This window comes from Oncorhynchus nerka, linkage group LG9a (genome assembly GCF_034236695.1).
Source record: "Oncorhynchus nerka isolate Pitt River linkage group LG9a, Oner_Uvic_2.0, whole genome shotgun sequence".
NCBI classification, from domain to species: domain Eukaryota; kingdom Metazoa; phylum Chordata; class Actinopteri; order Salmoniformes; family Salmonidae; genus Oncorhynchus; species Oncorhynchus nerka.
Window position 1 is genome coordinate 56,733,515 of NC_088404.1, and position 19,211 is coordinate 56,752,725.

The window sequence follows — 19,211 nt, forward strand, 5'->3', positions numbered from 1 at the left end:
CTGCCATGGCCAGTGAAGAGCCCGGATCTCAATCCCACTGAGCATGTCTGGGACCTGTTGGATCGGAGGTTGAGGGCTAGGGCCATTCCCCCCAGAAATGTCCAGGAACTTGCAGGTGCTTTGGTGGAAGAATGGGGTAACATCTCACAGCAAATACTGGCAAATCTGGTGCAGTCCATGAGGAGGAGATGCACTGCAGTACTTAATGCAGCTGGTGGCCACACCAGATACTGACTGTTACTTTTGATTTTGATTCCGCCCCCCCTTTTGTTCAGGGACACATTATTCCATTTCCGTTAGTCAAATATCTGTGGAACTTGTTTAGTTTATGTCTCAGTTGTTGAATCTTGTTATGTTCATACAAATTTATACATGTTAAGCTGAAAATCAACGCAGTTCACAGTGAGAGGACGTTTCTTTTTTTGTTTAGTTAGTTAGCTGGCTATATATATATATATATATATATATATATATATATATATATACTTACATACATACATACATACATACATAATATTTTAACATTTATTTTATTTCACCTTTATTTAACCAGGTAGGCTAGTTGTGAACAAGTTTTCATTTACAACTGCGACCTGGCCAAGATAAAGCAAAGCAGTGCGACACAAACAACAACACAGAGTTACACATGGAATAAACAAACATACAGTCAATAATACAATAGAAAAAGTGTGTGCAAATGAGGTAGGAAAGGGGAGGTAAGGCAATAAATAAGCCATAGTGGTGAAATAATTACAATATAGCAATTAAACACTGCAGTGATAGATGTACAGAATATGAGTGTGCAAGTAGATACTGGGGTGCAAAGGAGCAAAATAAATAACAGTATGGGGATGAGGTAGTTGAATGGGCTATTTACAGATGGGCTATGTACAGGTGCATTGATCTGTGAGCTGCTCTGACAGCTGGTGCTTAAAGCTAGTGAGGGAGATATGAGTCTCCAGCTTCAGTGATTTTTGCAGTTCGTTCCAGTCATTGGCAGCAGAGAACTGGAATGAATTGCTAAGAATAATGAAAATGACTGCAGTTTCTGCTGGTCATTGTTTTCAGGCTGGTTGTATTGGTGCTAGCTAGGTACCAAGCGAAAGCTAGCTACCCCAGAAGTTGCGGTCGAACAAATTATGCTTTATTCCCAACACGGTATTGTAAACACATCGTTCGTGGCCAGTGTTTGATTGTTTGTAGACTTTTTTTGTACAGCTTTGACAGTGCTACTGTATTGACACGCAAAGCGTTCCATAGTATGTATGTCATGAAGCTAATAGTTGTGACGCTGTGTAACTCCGGTAGGGCAACATCTGAAAAATAGCGCAGTTAGTAGTGTGTACCGGTACTTGACCGATCGGCGAAAGCCAACATCACCCACGACAGAGAACAGTTGATTGTCAAGGGCAATGAATTCCATTATCTTGGCTTTAATGGATTTTGACTTGGAGTTGTTTCGCTTAAATTTTCTTACTCTTTCAAATGACTGCTCGACTTGTTGACTGCTCGATCCACACAGCAGACATTGTGTGGGCTAGGTTAGTAATGCTGTGTTGCACGTATAGCGCAACATTTTACATGGCATAATAACATCATATAGGTATGCACGGCAGCTTTGACATCGGTTTTTAACTTCATATGGGTCAGTGAGACGCTAGCGTCCCATCTCGACAAATTCTGGTGAAATTGCAGTGCGCCAAATTCAAATTAAATTTCTATAAATATTTAACTTTCATGAAATCACAAGTGCAACACATCAAAATAAAGCTTAACTTGTTGTTAATCCAGCCGTCGTGTCAGATTTCAAAAAGGCTTTACGGCGAAAGCTAACCATGCGATTATCTGAGGACAGCGCTCAGCAAACAAAACATTACAAACAGTCAGCAGCCAAGTAGATTAGTCACGGCCAAACCCTCCCTAACACGGACGACGAACCCAGGGTCTCTGTTGGCACAGCTGGCGCTGCAGTACAGCGGCGTTAACCACTGCGCCACCCGGGAGGCCCTGTTATCTGTAATCTTTGTCCAAACATTTCAAACAACTTTCCTAATACAACTTTAGGTATTTTTTTACATAAATAATCGATCAGATTTAAGACGGGATGAATTGTGTTCAATACCGGAGGAAAACAAAGTGTAGCAAGCTTTCAGGTCACATGCCTCTAACAAAGAGTACACTTCTCTCTACCCTCGTTCTGAACAGTGCTACTTCTTCATTTCTCAAAGGAAAAACCTCCACATCCAGTGGAAGCGATAGGAACTGCAAGCAAGTCCCTTAGAAATCTGTATTCCCAATGAAAACTCATTGAAAAGAGAGTGACCTCAAAAAAATGTCTGAATGGTTTGTCCTCGGGGTTTCGCCAGGAAAGCGGAGTCAATCACCACCTTCCGGAGACACCTGAAACCCCACCTCTTTCAGGAATACCTAGGATAGGATAAAGTAATCCTTCTCACCCCCCCCCTTAAAAGATTTAGATGCACTATTGTAAAGTGGCTGTTCCACTGGATGTCTTAAGGTGAACGCACCAATTTGTAAGTCGCTCTGGATAAGAGCGTCTGCTAAATGACTTAAATGTAAATGTTTCGCCTGCCAAATAAGTTCTGTTATACTCAAAGACATCATTCGAACTGTTTTAGAAACTTCAGAGTGTTTTCTATCCAAATCTTCTAATAATATGCATATCTTCGGACACGCTTTTCATCCGGACGTGACAATACTGCCCCCTATCCCAATTAAGTTAAATGGTGGATAGGCTTTCATTGGATAAACAGCCATTTCAAAATAATGGCACTTCCTGGATGGATTTTCCTCGGGTTTTCACCTGCCAAATCAGTTCTGTTATACTCACAGACATTATTCTAACAGTTTTGGAAACTTTAGAGTGTTTTCTATCCAAATCTACCAATTATATACATATCTGGGCCTGAGTAGCAGGCAGTTTACTTCGGGCACGCTTTTCATCCAAAATTCCGAATGCTGCCCTCTATCCTAAAAAAGTTAACATGGCCTTTAAACTAGACATCTGGCTGATACCGATGTTGGCATTTTTAGCTAATATTGGCTAATTCCAATATGTTCACCAATATATAGTGCATCCCTAGTTTCCACAACTACGTCAAATGTCTTCCACAGATCTGACTTCCCCTTTCCCTCCTGAGCAACCAGTAAACATTTGCCCGTTTCGAGTTTCTTTTTCATGTCCTCCTCATCCTTTTTGCTTTCGTCATTACTGTGTTCTGAGTTTTTTGTAACCAATTTATTGATGTGATTATGATAGGCGAGGCCCTATTGGTCGCCTGCGACGCTTACTTGATCCACGTAAAGAGAGCAGGGTTGAGGGAATAAATCGTAAACAAATTAGGGATTTCGGTAACATAACTTTTCAGTCAGAAAAAGAGAATAATAAATGACTGAAATTATTTTGCAGCTTCAGCACAGACAGTTCAATAAACACTTGCTGTGCTTTGGTGCCGTTTCGCTGCAGTAGGGAGGAGAGTGAGACAACGTGCTTCAGTCACACAGGCATGCGCTGGATTTTTTTTTAACACAGTGTGATCATCAGGCTCTTTCTTGAGTCATTTGTGTGTGCATAAAGCATCAGACAAGCTCAGTGCATATGTAGTTGATTTTATTATTCAAACACATAGGGTGTGTCTGTCTATATATGGGAAAAATCAGTTGAAACATTTAGACCAATCAATTATTCGAAAGACTAGGACGACTCGGTCGACCAAGATCTTTTTCAATCGGGGACAGCCCTAATAGATATGTTTTAGTTCAATAAACATGAATTTGCCTACATCTTTATGTGAATGAATATCATAGGCAGATTTAATTCACAACCTGAGTAAGTGGAAACTCAAAACACATTAGCTATATCGTTATTCTAAATATAATACCCACTGGTAGTAGCCATGTATTAATATAACTGTAAATGTAATGTCCTAAAAAAACGTAGCAGTCTTAGCCTACTACCCAATGAGGCCCATGCACTCGCAATGGCCAATGCGCATTTGGTGCGCTCTGTATCTCAAAGCCATATAAAAGATGTTGGTTGCAAAAAGAGTTGCAATAGAGCTCAAAATTGAGTTGAAACATAAAACGTATACCTACAGAAAGCTGAGAACCCCCTCTCTTCAACTCTTACAACAAGTATTACACAGGATAGCTGGGGTTTTTCTTCTTGATTTTGAAACGTTATACAATCAGGAAGCATTTTTTTCTCCCGGAGCACAGTGGGAGAGCCATTGAGAGTGGCTCACTCATCACAGCATCCAGGCCCCTGCGAAACAGGCACAGCAGCAGGGCAGACATTATAGGAGAATGCACTTTACTGTATGACCAAATCTTGTTTTTAGACAATTAGATGCTTTGAGTGAGGTGACCATGTAGAATGTGCAGCTCACACCGATGCGACCAACAAAATGTTTTACTCGCACAGCCAAGTCAAAGGGTCCAACAACCCTCCCGAAAGCAATTTATTTTTAACAATCCTCCCCTATTTGGACTACCCCCAAATAAATATTGAACTGTCCCTAAATGGTAGCAGTCTGGAGGCCTGTGTGGGAAAGGGGAATGCACAAAATTGTACTGGAGATTCCTGTGTTTAATTCACCAGAGTGGTTGTGTTCACAATTAATCTCTTCTGCCCCCCACCCCTCTCGCCCTCTCTCCTCTTCCTCTCTATTCCCCCTTCTCTCTTTCTGTCACTCTTCCTCAATTGCATAGCATGGTTAGCATACCAGTTTCACTCTCACTGTGACTTATAATATAGCTCAATTCTCTCCACAACTTAGAATGGTCACAAGTGGTGGTACAGTAGCTAAGGAAAGCCATCTGGTTGGACTAAATAAACAAATCTAGTGGTCACTTTCTAGGCCATTGGGACATTTATTAGTAAGCATTTATTCCAGTGGATTGACATGAGTAAAGAGATACCAATTTTCTACAACTACCATTACTACTATGATGACTACCACTATTACTAATTGTATTTATTTAGCACATCAATCACAGTGTAGGTTCTGAAATGCCCCATGTACGTAATGGACAGATACAATATTTTCATATGTTATGTACGTTATAACATATACACAGGGAAACCTACATGCTTACTCAGACTGCAGCCTGGATTTCGATAGAAACTAGGGTTGGGCGGTATCCAGATTGTCATACCTTCATACCGACACTGAACACAAGTGGCGCTATTTTCAATACGAAGGCTAGCAATGCTAAAAAGTGCACGAAATCAAATCAAATGTATTTATATAGCCCTTCGTACATCAGCTGATATCTCAAAGTGCTGTACAGGAACCCAGCCTAAAACCCCAAACAGCAAGCAATGCAGGTGTAGAAGCACGGTGGCTAGGAAAAACTCCCTAGAAAGGCCAAAACCTAGGAAGAAACCTAGAGAGGAACCAGGCTATGTGGGGTGGCCAGTCCTCTTCTGGCTGTGCCGGGTGGAGATTATAACAGAACATGGCCAAGATGTTCAAATGTTCATAAATGACCAGCATGGTCAAATAATAATAATCCAAGGCAGAACAGTTGAAACTGGAGCAGCAGCACGGCCAGGTGGACTGGGGACAGCAAGAAGTCATCATGTCAGGTAGTCCTGAGGCATGGTCCTAGGGCTCAGGTCCTCCGAGAGAGAGAAAGAAAGAAAGAGAGAATTAGAGAGAGCATACTTAAATTCACACAGGACACCGGATAGGACAGGAGAAGTAGTCCAGATATAACAAACTGACCCTAGCCCCCCGACACATAAACTACTGCAGCATAAATACTGGAGGCTGAGACAGGAGGGGTCAGGAGACACTGTGGCCCCATCCGATGACACCCCCGGACAGGGCCAAACAGGAAGGATATAACCCCACCCACTTTGCCAAAGCACAGCCCCCACACCACTAGAGGGATATCTTCAACCACCAACTTACCATCCTGAGACAAGGCCGAGTATAGCCCACAAAGATCTCCGCCACGGCACAACCCAAGGGGGGGCGCCAACCCAGACAGGAAGATCACATCAGTGACTCAACCCACTCAAGTGATGCACCCCTCCTAGGGACGGTATGAAAGAGCCCTAGTAAGCCAGTGACTCAGCCCCTGTAATAGGGTTAGAGGCAGAGAATCCCAGTGGAAAGAGGGGAACCGGCCAGGCAGAAACAGCAAGGGCGGTTCGTTGCTCCAGAGCCTTTCCGTTCACCTTCACACTCCTGGGCCAGACTACACTCAATCATATGACCCCCTGAGTCTTCAGTAAAGACTTGACCGAGTCTGCGTCTCTCACATGGGTAGGCAGACCATTCCATAAAAATGGAGCTCTATAGGAGAAAGCCCTGCCTCCAGCTGTTTGCTTAGAAATTCTAGGGACAATTAGGAGGCGTCTTGTGACCGTAGCGTACGTGTAGGTATGTACGGCAGGACCAAATCAGAGGGATAAGTAGGAGCAAGCCCATGTAATGCTTTGTAGTTTAGCAGTAAAAACTTGAAATCAGCCCTTGCCTTGACAGGAAGTCAGTGTAGGGAGGCTAGCACTGGAGTAATATGAGCAATTTTTTGGGTTCTAGTCAGGATTCTAGCAGCCGTATTTAGCACTAACTGAAGTTTATTTAGTGCTTTATCCGGGTAGCCGGAAAGTAGAGCATTGCAGTAGTCTAACCTAGAAGTGACAAAAGCATGGATACATTTTTCTGCATCATCTTTGGACAGAAAGTTTCTGATTTTTGCAATGTTGCGTAGATGGAAAAAAGCTGTCCTTGAAACAGTCTTGATATGTTCTTCAAAAGAGAGATCAGGTCAAAAGTTTTAGATCACCTACTCATTCCACCTACCACAGCATTCTACAGAGATACAGCACGCCATCCCATCTGGTTTGGGCTTAGTGGGACTATAATTTGTTTTTCAACAGGACAATGACCCAACACACCTCCATGCTGTGTAAGGGCTATTTTACCAAGAAGGAGAGTGATGGAGTGTTGCATCAGATGACCTGGCCTCCACAATCCCCCAACATCAATCAAATTGAGATTGTTTGGGATGAGTCGGACCGCAGAATGAAGGAAAAGCAGCCAACAAGTGCGAAGCGTATGTTGGAACTCCTTTAAAGCTGTTGGAAAAGCATTCCAGGTGAAGTTGGTTGGGAGAATGCCAAGAGTGTGCAAAGCTGTCATCAAGGCAAAGGGTGGCTATTTGAAGAATCTCAAATATAAAATACATTTTGATATGTTTAACACTTTTTTGGTTACTACATGATTCCATATGTGTTATTTAATAGTTTTGATGTCTTCACTATTATTGTACAATTTAGAAAATAGTAAAAATAAAGAAAAACCCTTGAATGAGCAGGTGTTCTAAAACTTTTGACTGGTAGTGTACATGTAAAGTTCCATAGCGAATATGCAGTTATTATACGATCTCCTCTGACATAAACTATTTGCACTACAGACATGTCAGTTCATAAAGTTATACAAGTAACTACAATGCTACTCACAGTTTGCTACATGCACAAAACAAATATTAGACATAAAGGCTCTCAAACCAGGAGAGTCTGCTGTTGCCAAGAGGAGCTTGATTGCAAGAAGCTAACCACTTAGAAAGATAACTAGCTACTAAGTTAGCAACCAAATTCACAACTGCAGAACATTTAGCACATTTTAGACCGTTAACTTAATAGTTAGGTTATAAGATATCTAGCTGGCAAACATTTAGTTGTGAATTTCATACTGTAACTAGATCACCTGGTGTGTGCTGCACAACAAAGCTCTGGTCTCTTATTGTGTGCTTGTAAATAACATGTAACTGGGGACTACCGGTAAGCTTAATAAAATAAAATAAAGTATTGACGGTAGGGTTGTAAAAATTCACCAAACACATTGTGCACATATTGCGGTTTTAGGGTCACGGTTGGGTTTGGTACAGCAGGACAATGAGATGCCATTCACAATGTTCAGCATTCACAATGTTCCTGGCATTGTTTGTTGTGACAGGATTGTTATGTTGGGCCTCTCAAGTTTCTACTTTGATGCTGCATTTGTAACCATGTGGGAGGTGGGAATTTACAAGTTGTGAAATCATAAATGCCAGTTGGATGCATTCATGTGATTTGAACTCATTGAAAAAGACGATTGGCTACCGCTGAGCGACTAATGTATATTACTCTCTGTTCCCCCCATGTCTGTGTGTGGAATTGTTTGTTTGTTACGTGTGGTTCACATCAGGCTGGTTTGCGCCGGGTATGTGTTTGACCCGTGTGTTTTGTTTATTGTACCGTTTGTGTACTTTGGGCGTTATCGCTGTTTTCCATGGGCATGAATAAAGTGCACCTGTTATCACCCATCTCTGCTCTCCTGCACCTGACTTACCTTCAATCAGTTGCGCACATCGTGACAAAAATAGTGATTTTGTCAAGCAGCACAGGCAGCAGCTCTATAGAGATGAGATGATGACTTGAATGAAATAATAAAGTCATCAAAAAAACAAATGTAAAATACACAACAGCTGAAATATTGTATTAAAATAAAGTAATAAAGTGAGTAAATTATGGTTAATAAGTGATAAGCAGTAATGGGCAGTCACTAACATCATGGGACTTTTAAAAATTGTTTTATTCTGTGTTGTTACAGCATTCAACCCACATAATGCATAGTGCATTTCATGTTTAGAAAAAAATGTATCAAAACCAAAATTGATTTTTTTTTACCGAAACCAAACCAACTTCAAAAAGCAATACTTGCTCAGCTCTACTCATAAACTAAAAATACAGCTATCGTGCTTGTAAACAAATTATAGAGTTAAATAGTTAATTAAATAATGTTTTGATGTTGCATTTAAGGAAATGCTGTTATAGAATAGGTTTGGGCGGTATACCGTATATACCCTATACATAGGAATTTGGAAATAGCCATTGCATGGTTTTTCAATACCCTCAATACCGTTGAAACTATTTCTTAGAAGTTTTTCAATATATTTTTATATTTGTAGCTACTTTTTAAGTAAATGCCTGTAGTCAACTTGTGCAATGCATTAGGAGATAAAGCAGATCGGTTTCTTTAATTTCACCTGTCACATTATGAAGCTTACCATCGTTCCCCAGAACAGTTGAACCAGTCATGTGTTTGTTTGTAAATAGCACAACGGGAGAAAGCTGGAGCATATGAGTTTAGCTGTGTATTGACAGGGGTCACGTTTTATATTGAAAGTCAACAGTGTTTTTTTTTTGCTTCAATAGAGTGATCTGGGATGTGCATCTATAGTTTCCTTCACAGTATATATAGATATATATACACATTTGTGCAACACATTCTGCAGAAAATAACTTCATTTTCATCAGATGACAACCGAAGTGCAATGCTATTTGGCTGGGTTGTTGAATGTCCTTACCTATAAGCGTGCTGAAAGTCTGTTGTCAATTTGTTTACTGTAAAATAGCATTGTATCTGGTCCAAAACGTATCTAAGGGTTTGTAAACAGGCTGATTGGTCGGCTATTTGAGCCAGTAAAGGGGGCTTTACTATTCTTAGGTAGCGGAATGACTTTTGCTTCCCTTCAGGCCTGAGGGCACACACTTTCTAGTAGGCTTAAATTGAAGATATGGCAAATAGGAGTGGCAATATCGTACACTATTATCAGCAGTCATCTTCCAAAATGTTCCATTTTGTCAGACCCCTGTGGCTTGTCATTGTTGTCAAAAAAATGTGCCTCTTCCACATTCTCTTTACGGAATTCAAAATTACAATTCTTGTCTTTCATAATTTGGTCAGATATACTTGGATGTGTTGTGTCAGCATTTGTTGCTGGCATGTCATGCCTAAATTTGCTAATCTTGCCAATGAAAAAATAATTAAATTAGTTGGCAATATCAGTCGGTAGCAAGTTATTATGTTAATGAACCTTGTTTCTTAAGCTACATATGTTAACGTGGGCTATTTTGATAACTTTTCTGGGATGCTTGATTGTTTTCATTGCTTTACTGGAAAGATTAGCAGAGTAGATATTCTCATTTTATTTATGTTAGTGCAGGGTGAGCTGCACATAATGTACTTCCTAATAGGGCACACCGTCTAAGTGCTAACATCATAAATCTGGTTCAAAAGCATATGATTGCTGCATGCAATAGCTATAGGATCAGCAGAGGTATTCAGGGCAGTTAGAGGGATATAAATTAGGTACATTTGCTAAAGCATTATGATGACTCAGCGACACAATAGGTAGGTAAAGAAATAAAACAACAGTAAAAAGACTATATACAGTAGCGAGGCTATAGAAGTAGCGAGGCTACATACAGACACCGGTTAGTCAGGCTGATTGAGGTAGTATGTGCAGGTAGATATGGTTAAAGTGACTATGCATATATGATGGACAGAGAGTAGCAGTGGAGTAAAAGAGAGATTGACGGGTGGTGGGTGGCGGGACACAATGCAGATAGCCCGGTTAGCCAATGTGCGGGAGCACTGGTTGGTCAACCCAATTGAGGTAGTATGTGCATGAATGTATAGTTAAAGTGACTATGTATATATGATAAACAGAGAGTAGCAGCAGCGTAAAAAAGAGGGGTGGGAGGGCACAATATGTAAGTAGTCCGGGTAGCCATTTCATTACTTGTTCAGGAGTCTTATGGCTTGGGGGTAAAAACTGTTGAGAAGCCTTTTTGTCCTAGACTTGGCACTTCGGTATCGTTTGCCTTGCTGTAGTAGAGAGAACAGTCTATGACTGGGGTGGCTGGGGTCTTTGACAATTTTTAGGGCCTTCCTCTGACACCGCCTGGTGTCGAGGTCCTGGATGGCAGGCAGCTTAGCCCCAGTGATGTACTGAGCCGTACGCACTACCCTCTGTAGTGCCTTGCGGTCAGAGGCCGAGCAATTGCCGTACCAGCCAGTGATGCAACCATGCTCTCGATGTTGCAGCTGCAGAACCTTTTGAGGATCTCAGGACCCATGCCAATTTTTTAAAGTTTCCTGAGGGGGAATAGGCTTTGTCGTGCCCTCTTCACAACAGTCTTGGTGTGTTTGGACCATTCTAGTTTGTTGTTGATGTGGACACCAAGGAACTTGAAGCTCTCAACCTGCTCCACTACAGCCCCGTCGATGAGAAGCCTAGCCTACATGTGTAATGTAGTAAGATTGTGAACACTTGAAAGCTTGATGAAGGAAGCAACATTTAATTGCTACATCTGTTTTGAATTCAGTGAGTTGTGTTAGCTGTTGTTTCTTACAGTAACATGATTTGTGTACTGTTACTGCTGCAGTTAAGTCTATGGCGTAATATGCTCTATTTGGTCTAAAGCAGATTCTGCCAATGAAATTGCAGGGCGCCAAATACAAATCAACAGAAATCTCATAAATCAAATTTCTCAAACATACAAGTATTAGGCACCATTTTAAAGATACAATTCTCGTTAATCCACCCACAGATTCTGATTTCAAAAATGCTTTACAGCGAAAGCTCCACAAACGATTATGTTAGGTCACCACCAAAAAAACCCAGCCATTTTTCCAGCCAAAGAGAGGAGTCACAAAAACCACAAATAGAGATAAAATTAATCACTAACCGTTGATGATCTTCATTAGATGACACTCATAGGACTTCATGTTACACAATACATGTATGTTTTGTTCGATAAAGTGCATATTTATATCCAAAAATCTAATTTTACATTGGTGTGTTATGTTCAGTAGTTCAAAAACATGCTGTGATTTTGCAGAGAGCCACATCTGTTCACAGAAATACTAATTCTAAAATGTTGATGAAAATTAAAGTGTTATGCATGGAACTTTAGATATACTTCTCTTTAATGCAACCACTGTGTCAGATTTCAAAAATACTTTCCGGAAAAAGCATAATCTGAGTACGGCACTCAAAGCACAAACCATCCAAAAGAAATATCCGCCATGTTGCGCAGTCAACATTAGTCAGAAATAGCATTATAAATATTCACTTACCTTTGATGATCTTCATCAGAATACACTCCCAGGAATCCCAGTTCCACAAAAAATGTTTGATTTGTTCGATAATGTCCATAATTTATGTCCAAATAGCTTCTTTTGTTAGGTTGTTTGGTAAACAAATCCAAACGCACGTTCAGGTCCAGACGAACGTCGGACGAAAAGTTCAAAAAGTTATATTAGAGGTCGTAGAAACTTGTCAAACTAAGTATAGAATAAATCTTTAGGATGTTTTTATCATAAATGTTCAATAATGTTCCAATCGGAGAATTCCATTGAGCAATGGAACGAGAGCTACCTATCATGTGAAATGCGCGTGAGTAAGAACGAGGCTGCTGCCAGACCCTTTGGTCAAACATCTCTCATCCGTCCCCCCTTCACAGTAGAAGCCTGAAACAACGCTCTAAAGACGGTTGACATTGAGTGGAAGCCTTAGGAAGTGCAAGGTGACCCATATACCACTGTGTATTCGATAGGGAGTTCAAAAACTACAAACCTCAGATTTCCGACTTCCTGTTTAGATGTTTTCTCAGGTTTTTGCCTGCCTTATGAGTTATGTTATACTCACAGACATCATTCAAACAGTTTTAGAAACTTCAGATTGTTTTCTATCCAATACTACTAATAATGCATATATTAGCATCTGTGACGACCCTCCCAACTCCGCCCACCGGCATCCTAATAAGGAAACAACAAAGAGAGAATACGGCCGTATTCTCTCTTTGTTGTTTCCTTATTAGGATGCCGGTGGGCGGAGTTGGGAGGGTCGTCACACATCTGGGACTAAGTAGGAGGCAGTTTACTCTGGGCACACTATTCATCCAAAAGTGAAAATGCTGCCCCCTATCCCAAAGAAGTTAAAGGTTGGAGGGTGCCTTATCTTGCCAATCTCTTGTCGCCTGTAATATTCCAGCTCAGCAAAGGACAGGTTTTACGAGACTATGAGGAAGCTAAAGTCTCACAAGGCTGTCATGTTTTCCAAAATGTCTCAAAAACATATGAACTTTGCTTATGACTATTACATACTTTGCTAAGAAATGTATTCTTCTATTGTGGACCTCTAATACCCCTCCGACATTTAAAATGTGGATTGACCAGATTGTTGACTTTCTCCCTCTTGAAAAGCTCACTTATGACCTCCGCAAGAGACAGCCCAAGTTAGATAGATTCTGGTCTCCACTACTCAACTATATTTCAAATTGGACAGAGTGAATGGGGTGATTAGGGAAATGAGCAGATACATGTTGTGTAAGGTGCTGTAAAATCTAAAAACTAATTATTTGCGCGTCGTCTCAGCTAAGGCTGGAAATAGCTAATAAGAACCTTGATAGTGCTGCTGCAATATATTATTATTATTATTCTTTATTTCTATTTTTTTAAAGTCTGTCACATCTATGAATGTGGAATGTGTTTTGTTGGTTGATTGAAAAACAAGAAATATAACTTAAAAAATAAAAAAAAAGCATATGAACAAGTCGTACAAGTTTTTACAATTACTGATCATAGCCCTCAAATTCGAACGCCATTCAAATGTCTAACCTGAATATGATTTTCAAGATGTCATTGTCCTATACAGGTCATGCTAGGTCCACACGCATGCACTGGTAGTAGTAGCATTTCCCTTGTATCGGTAGCTAGCTAGCCCACAAGTCATACCATATTCATTGTATCGGTAGCTAGCTAGCCCACAAGTCATAGCATATTCATTGTATCGGTAGCTTGCTAACTGCTCTCTCCACAGGTCATAGTATTTCTATTGTATCGGTAGCTAGCTAACCGCAAACTTCTCCCTCCACAGGTAGTAACACTCATTTATCAGTAGCTAGCTAACCGCCAACTGCTCTCTCTTTCCTCAGGTGCGTTTGCCAAGGTCAAAGAGAGTCAGCGGATGAGCGACGAAGGGAAAATGGACCAGGAAGAGGCAGACGGAGTGCGTAAACGCTGCCGGACAGTGGGATTTGCTCTACAGGCTGAGATGAACCACTTCCACCAGCGCCGCGAGGTGGACTTCAAGGAGATGATGCAGGCCTACATCAAACAGCAGATCGCCTTCTACCAGCGCGTGGGCCAACAGCTGGAGCGTACCCTGCACATGTACGACAACCTGTAGAGGCTGGGCTTGTCATCAGCCCTGACGTTATCCTTTTGATCCGAAATGACCGCCAAGTTCAACGGGGCCTCTTCAGGGGTTGTCAAAAATCCTATTGGAAACCGAGACATCCCACTGGACACACACTGGTTGTTTAAATGTAATTTGTCAATTTATTGTGACGTGGAAAATACATTGGATTTGAACAAAGTTTTCATCATTGAAATTAGGGTAAAACTTCAACTTAACTACAGAGACTTAACCTGATTAACAGGTTGTTACATCAATCTAATTTCAACATAATCATCATAACAATTAAATACGTGGAAATTGCGTTGAAAAGTCCACGTAGAAATGTAAAAAATCTTCAACTTTGGGTGGTTGAAATGAAGTTGAATTTCATATTTGATTAGACATATGTTATTTGAACTTGTGTCAATGCTGATAGTAAAATTGTATGTTTGAATCAACATCATTGTTTCAACGTCATGCCATCAACCTAAATAGATGTATGTTGAAATAAAATGGTAAGCCACAGTCCAACGATTCCTGCCTGAAAATTGACACCTACGGAGAGGTAATGCACTTCAGTGAAACAAGTCTACCATACAGATAGATGCCTTCCTCTATGTACCCTGCCTAGCTTGAGAAACAAGCAGTGTTCAATTCAGCTGCCCTATCATGTCAACACAGTTAGACATTGGTCAGCTTCCATACACTTTTGAATAGTTGAAAGTAACTCCTCTAACTTTTCTTACACTAGCTGCATGTGAAAGTAAGTTTGGAGTGAGGTTGGGTTTATTATGTAAGCTACATTGACATCTAATTTTCCCAAAGACTACCATCATTTCAACGCTAGGTATACTGTCATTCAACTATGGCTGATTGGATCTTTAGAAGTATAGAAGTAGTTACCATTAGCTTTATAATTAGGATGCTGAATTGACCTCTTCATGATGACATGAAGTTGAAACTGACGTTGATTCAAACATACAATTTGACTAGGTTAAACTAAATATGTCTAATCAAATATAAAATTCTACCCTTAAGAAAGCTACCCTTAAGAAAAATATAGTTTACTTAACTAAGGTTACTTTGAAAAAGTAGTTCAATATATCCGAAGTACATAATTCAGAAAAATTATTGTATGTAAATTTGAAATGTCATAGACTACAAATTGCAAGAACAGTTCACTTTGGGGTCATACATTAATGGAATATGTCATTTGAATAGAATATGTAAGTTTCAAGTGAGAATTTGGCAGGTCTGATGCCGAAACCCCCCCAAAATATTTCCTACTTCACCCATATATATATATATATATTTTTTTTTGACTAGTTCAACTACCACCTAGCTTCTTCAAATGTAGTTAAATTACTAGTTGAACTTCATGTAGTTCGCTACTCCCCAACACAAAATGTCAACCAGTTTCATACACTTAGTGTACAAAACATTAAGAACACCTGGTCTTTCCATTACACAGACTGACCAGGTGAAAGCTATGATCACTTGTTCACTCCACTTCAATCAGTGTAAATGAAGGGGAGGAGACAGGTTAAAAAATGATTTTTTAAACCTTGAGACAATTGAGACATGGATTGTGTTTGTGTGCCATTCCAAGAGTGAATGGGCAAGACAAAAGATTTAAGTGCCTTTGAAAGGGGTATGGTAGTAGGTGCCAGGCGCACTGGTTTGTGTCAAGAATTTAGGGTAAAAAGGAGGGGGCGATATAGCTCAATATTAGGTAGGTATTCCTAATGTTTTGCACACTTAACCTGGATGAACATAGGATTATATATATATTATGTTTATATGTGGAATTTCCAATGCATTTTCAACGTATACATAGTTCTGATGATTATGTTGAAATTAGATTGATATATCAATCTGTTATTCAGGTCAAGTCATTGTATTGAAGTTGAAGTTTTACCCTCATTTCAATGCTTACAACGCTGGTTGAAATGAGATGAAATCAGTACTGTTTGATTACTTTTTGTATTTTCCACATTGATTCCACGTCACAATACGTTGACAAATGGTATTGAAACAATGTTGATTTAACCAGTGTGTGCCCGGCTGTAAGCTGGAAAAGTTTATCTGTTTATTTTCTTTCTTCATGGTGGACCATGATAGTCACACAAACCCTGGCTTGAAAGAAGAGAGGGGTTACTGAGGTTGCTGCCTTATAAAGATTACTTTCTGCTTATTGTGACTTGAATATGGGCCAAGTGGTTCATAGACTCGGCCAGAAAGAGGGCATGTTCTTGAAGAGGCTGGGGAAGCCAGTTTGTGCACTTCACGTAATAGTCACTTTCCAGGCTGAAATTCGAAGTCTAAATTCTTTGTTTCAAGGGACTTACACCATTGTCTTCTTCATAAATCCACCAATTTTGCTATGTTATGACCAACATTTTTGTTGTTGTTGTATACAATACCATCTATTTAAGGTGTTTGCAACAAATCTTAATACGTCAATTGATAGGTGGCATTTAAGAATTCTCTGCAGAGGGTCAAAGATAGGCATGTGTAGCCTTAAGTAGACGGTAGAAGCTGAACCCCTTTCGTGTACTGTATGAAAACCATGACCGAGTCCATGCCATCTCCTCCCGTTCTTTCTCAGAGTAAGGGCTTGAATGCTCAGGTGTTCACTGCAAACGTGGTACCTGAATGTATCTTCTTGAGATAGCTCTCCATACAAGCCATGACTGTGCCCGTCGGCGGCTTTTAGAGTTCCAAGAGGCAGCAGGTGCACTACATAGCTTAAGAGAATTAACATCATGGAATGAATGTTACTTTTCCCCCGTGGTCCCTGTAAGTGCCTTGAAGGAGCAGAGGCATTTTAGTGTGATTTTCTAAACAAATGTCTTCACCTGCTTCCATTTGAGGAGGAACAGGCCTTTGGAATCAGTTGTGCTCCAGTTGAGTTTGCACAGGAGCTTTGCACCCGTCGATCATGGTGTGTGTGCGTGCATGCGATTGTAAATTGTTGGGTTATTGATAGACTCCTTGTTCTTTCTGTTGCAACAAACGTTTGGCCAGCAGTCTTGAAGTTGGAAGTACTTAATGTTACAGTAAGTGTAAACAAGGAGTAATCACCCCTCTTATTTGAGAAACAATGTTGACTTTGAACATAGTGTTCTTCTCTGAGCTGAATCATTACCGCACATATTTCAGTGTTGATTACCAAATAATTGAAGTTGTTCTAGTCATATAACACATGTATTTTAATAGGAGCCACCTTGTGAGACTTTATAGAGATCTGTGGTTTGTTTGAGCTATCTGTAGAACTATTATGAATCTAAGAGGTTAAGACGGAGACACTGCTTCTCAGTGAACGCATTGCCTCAAGAACAGTCAAGTAAATGATTAAATACAGAGCACTAACTTGTTCACAATTAATGCGTTGCTTTGAATAGTTACTTGAGTTAACGGTCCATTCACATGCTTTAATTGGCTTTCCCCAAGTACCATTAAATAATACAGTACTCTACTCAGGGTTTTCATTCTGATTATGGAATATTGAAGTATAAATGTCTAGCACAGACCCCAAAGAGATCTCCTGACATGTATTTCCATTCACTTCAATTTGACAGGACAAAAACCAATCACCAAAAAAACAATACTATAAGTTATTGGATGATGCTCTTTTTTTCCAGTAATGCTTGAGACCATAGTTTCAGTAAATAAACAAAGACTGCCCTGCCATTACCTTCTAAGTAAACCACAAAAGTCTGACTCTGTCTATGACTCAGTACTGAGTGTTGTCTCAATGGCTGGTCCACTTCCAACGTACATTCCAGGGTATGGGTAGATGTTAAAACCAGGTGTTTCACAACACTTCTTTTGAAATGTCCTCATCTTCTCGCCTGTTTTTTAATTTTTTTTATTGCACAAAGACCAAAGTATCACTATTTAGCACTCAGTATGAAATGAAAGGGTCTCTCCAATAAATAGCTGACCACACATAGGAGGTGGTGGAGTGTTGGCTGTCTTCAATAGTTTTCTTATTCATACGGTCACATTTTGAGGAGATGGGTCAGACAACCTCTGTGGAAAGAGACTAACAGGGCAAAGGGAGAAGGAATATTCAGGGGAAAAGGACTGGAAATGATTCCATGTGAACTGTTACTCACCGACTCTGACTGGCTGTGCGAACGGTAATGTAAGGACATGTTGACGAACTGTATGGCTGGTGGAAGGACACTGAGTCTCACATGGATGATTCTGGCTTCACGAGTATGTGTGAGAATGAGACTGGGACGGGCATGATGAGACCTATGGTTCTGTTATATTTTCCTATATTGAAATACACACTGTCTTAGGATTTTGGCACAAGGAACGATGTCACTAAGGGAGGCTCTGAAAGTCTTAATAAAAGCGATCATGCTGATTCTGATTTTGAATGTCGTTTATCTATCTTTGTACGTGGAGCAGTGAGTTAATGTTGCCTTGGGGAAAGATGGGGGGTGCTTTCTGGAGCCTTCAGAATATATGGTATGAATACACACTATACAAATTGTATTAATAAATTGCTGGGTAAAAGACACAAAAAGGTACGTATGCTATTAACACAATGATATTTGACATCACATAATATGGATATTTTTGCAGCTAACTGGGAAACTACTGCAACGAATCAAACTCCCTCTACGCAAACTTGTAAAAGAAAAATATGTTTTTTTTTACGAGTTTGTATAGAGGAAGTTTGATTTGTTGCAGTAGTTTCCCCGTCAAAGCTGGAAAAAAAATACATTTTATGTCAGCAAGTATTCTCAGAATTCCTATGGCGTATGCATTGCTCGGTAAGAATGGTTGTCACTGCAGAAATGTCACAAATGTACCTTGCCTTGGCCCAAAATTCTCATCAACAAAAGAGTGATCAAATTAAGATCCTACACCTGAAAAAAAGCAGGATGCCACCATAACGTCCATTTATGTCAGAACTGTTATCAGCCAAATACATTTAAACTCAGTTTTTTTCACAATTCCTGTCATTTAATCCAAGTAAAAATTTCCTGTCTTAGGTCAGTTAGGATCACCACTTTATTTTAAGAGTGTGAAATGTCAGAATAATAGTAAAGAGAATTGATTTATTTCAGCTTCTTTCATCACATTCCCAGTGCATCAGAAGTTTACAAACACTCAATTAGTATTTTGTAGCTTTGCCTTTAAATTGT

The 19,211-nt window shown here is 40.0% G+C and overlaps 1 protein-coding gene across 1 annotated transcript in view; it reads left to right on the top strand.

Annotated features, from left to right (window-relative positions):
* Positions 1-18,430, top strand: part of snx33 (sorting nexin 33) — a 37,105-nt gene extending 18,675 nt beyond the window's left edge. Inside the window, exon 2 of the mRNA XM_029668736.2 lies at positions 13,802-18,430. Coding sequence (XP_029524596.1) covers positions 13,802-14,055 — 254 coding nt within the window. The 3' untranslated portion in view covers positions 14,056-18,430. The remainder of the gene's footprint in view (positions 1-13,801) is intronic.
* Positions 18,431-19,211: the final 781 nt, after the last annotated feature.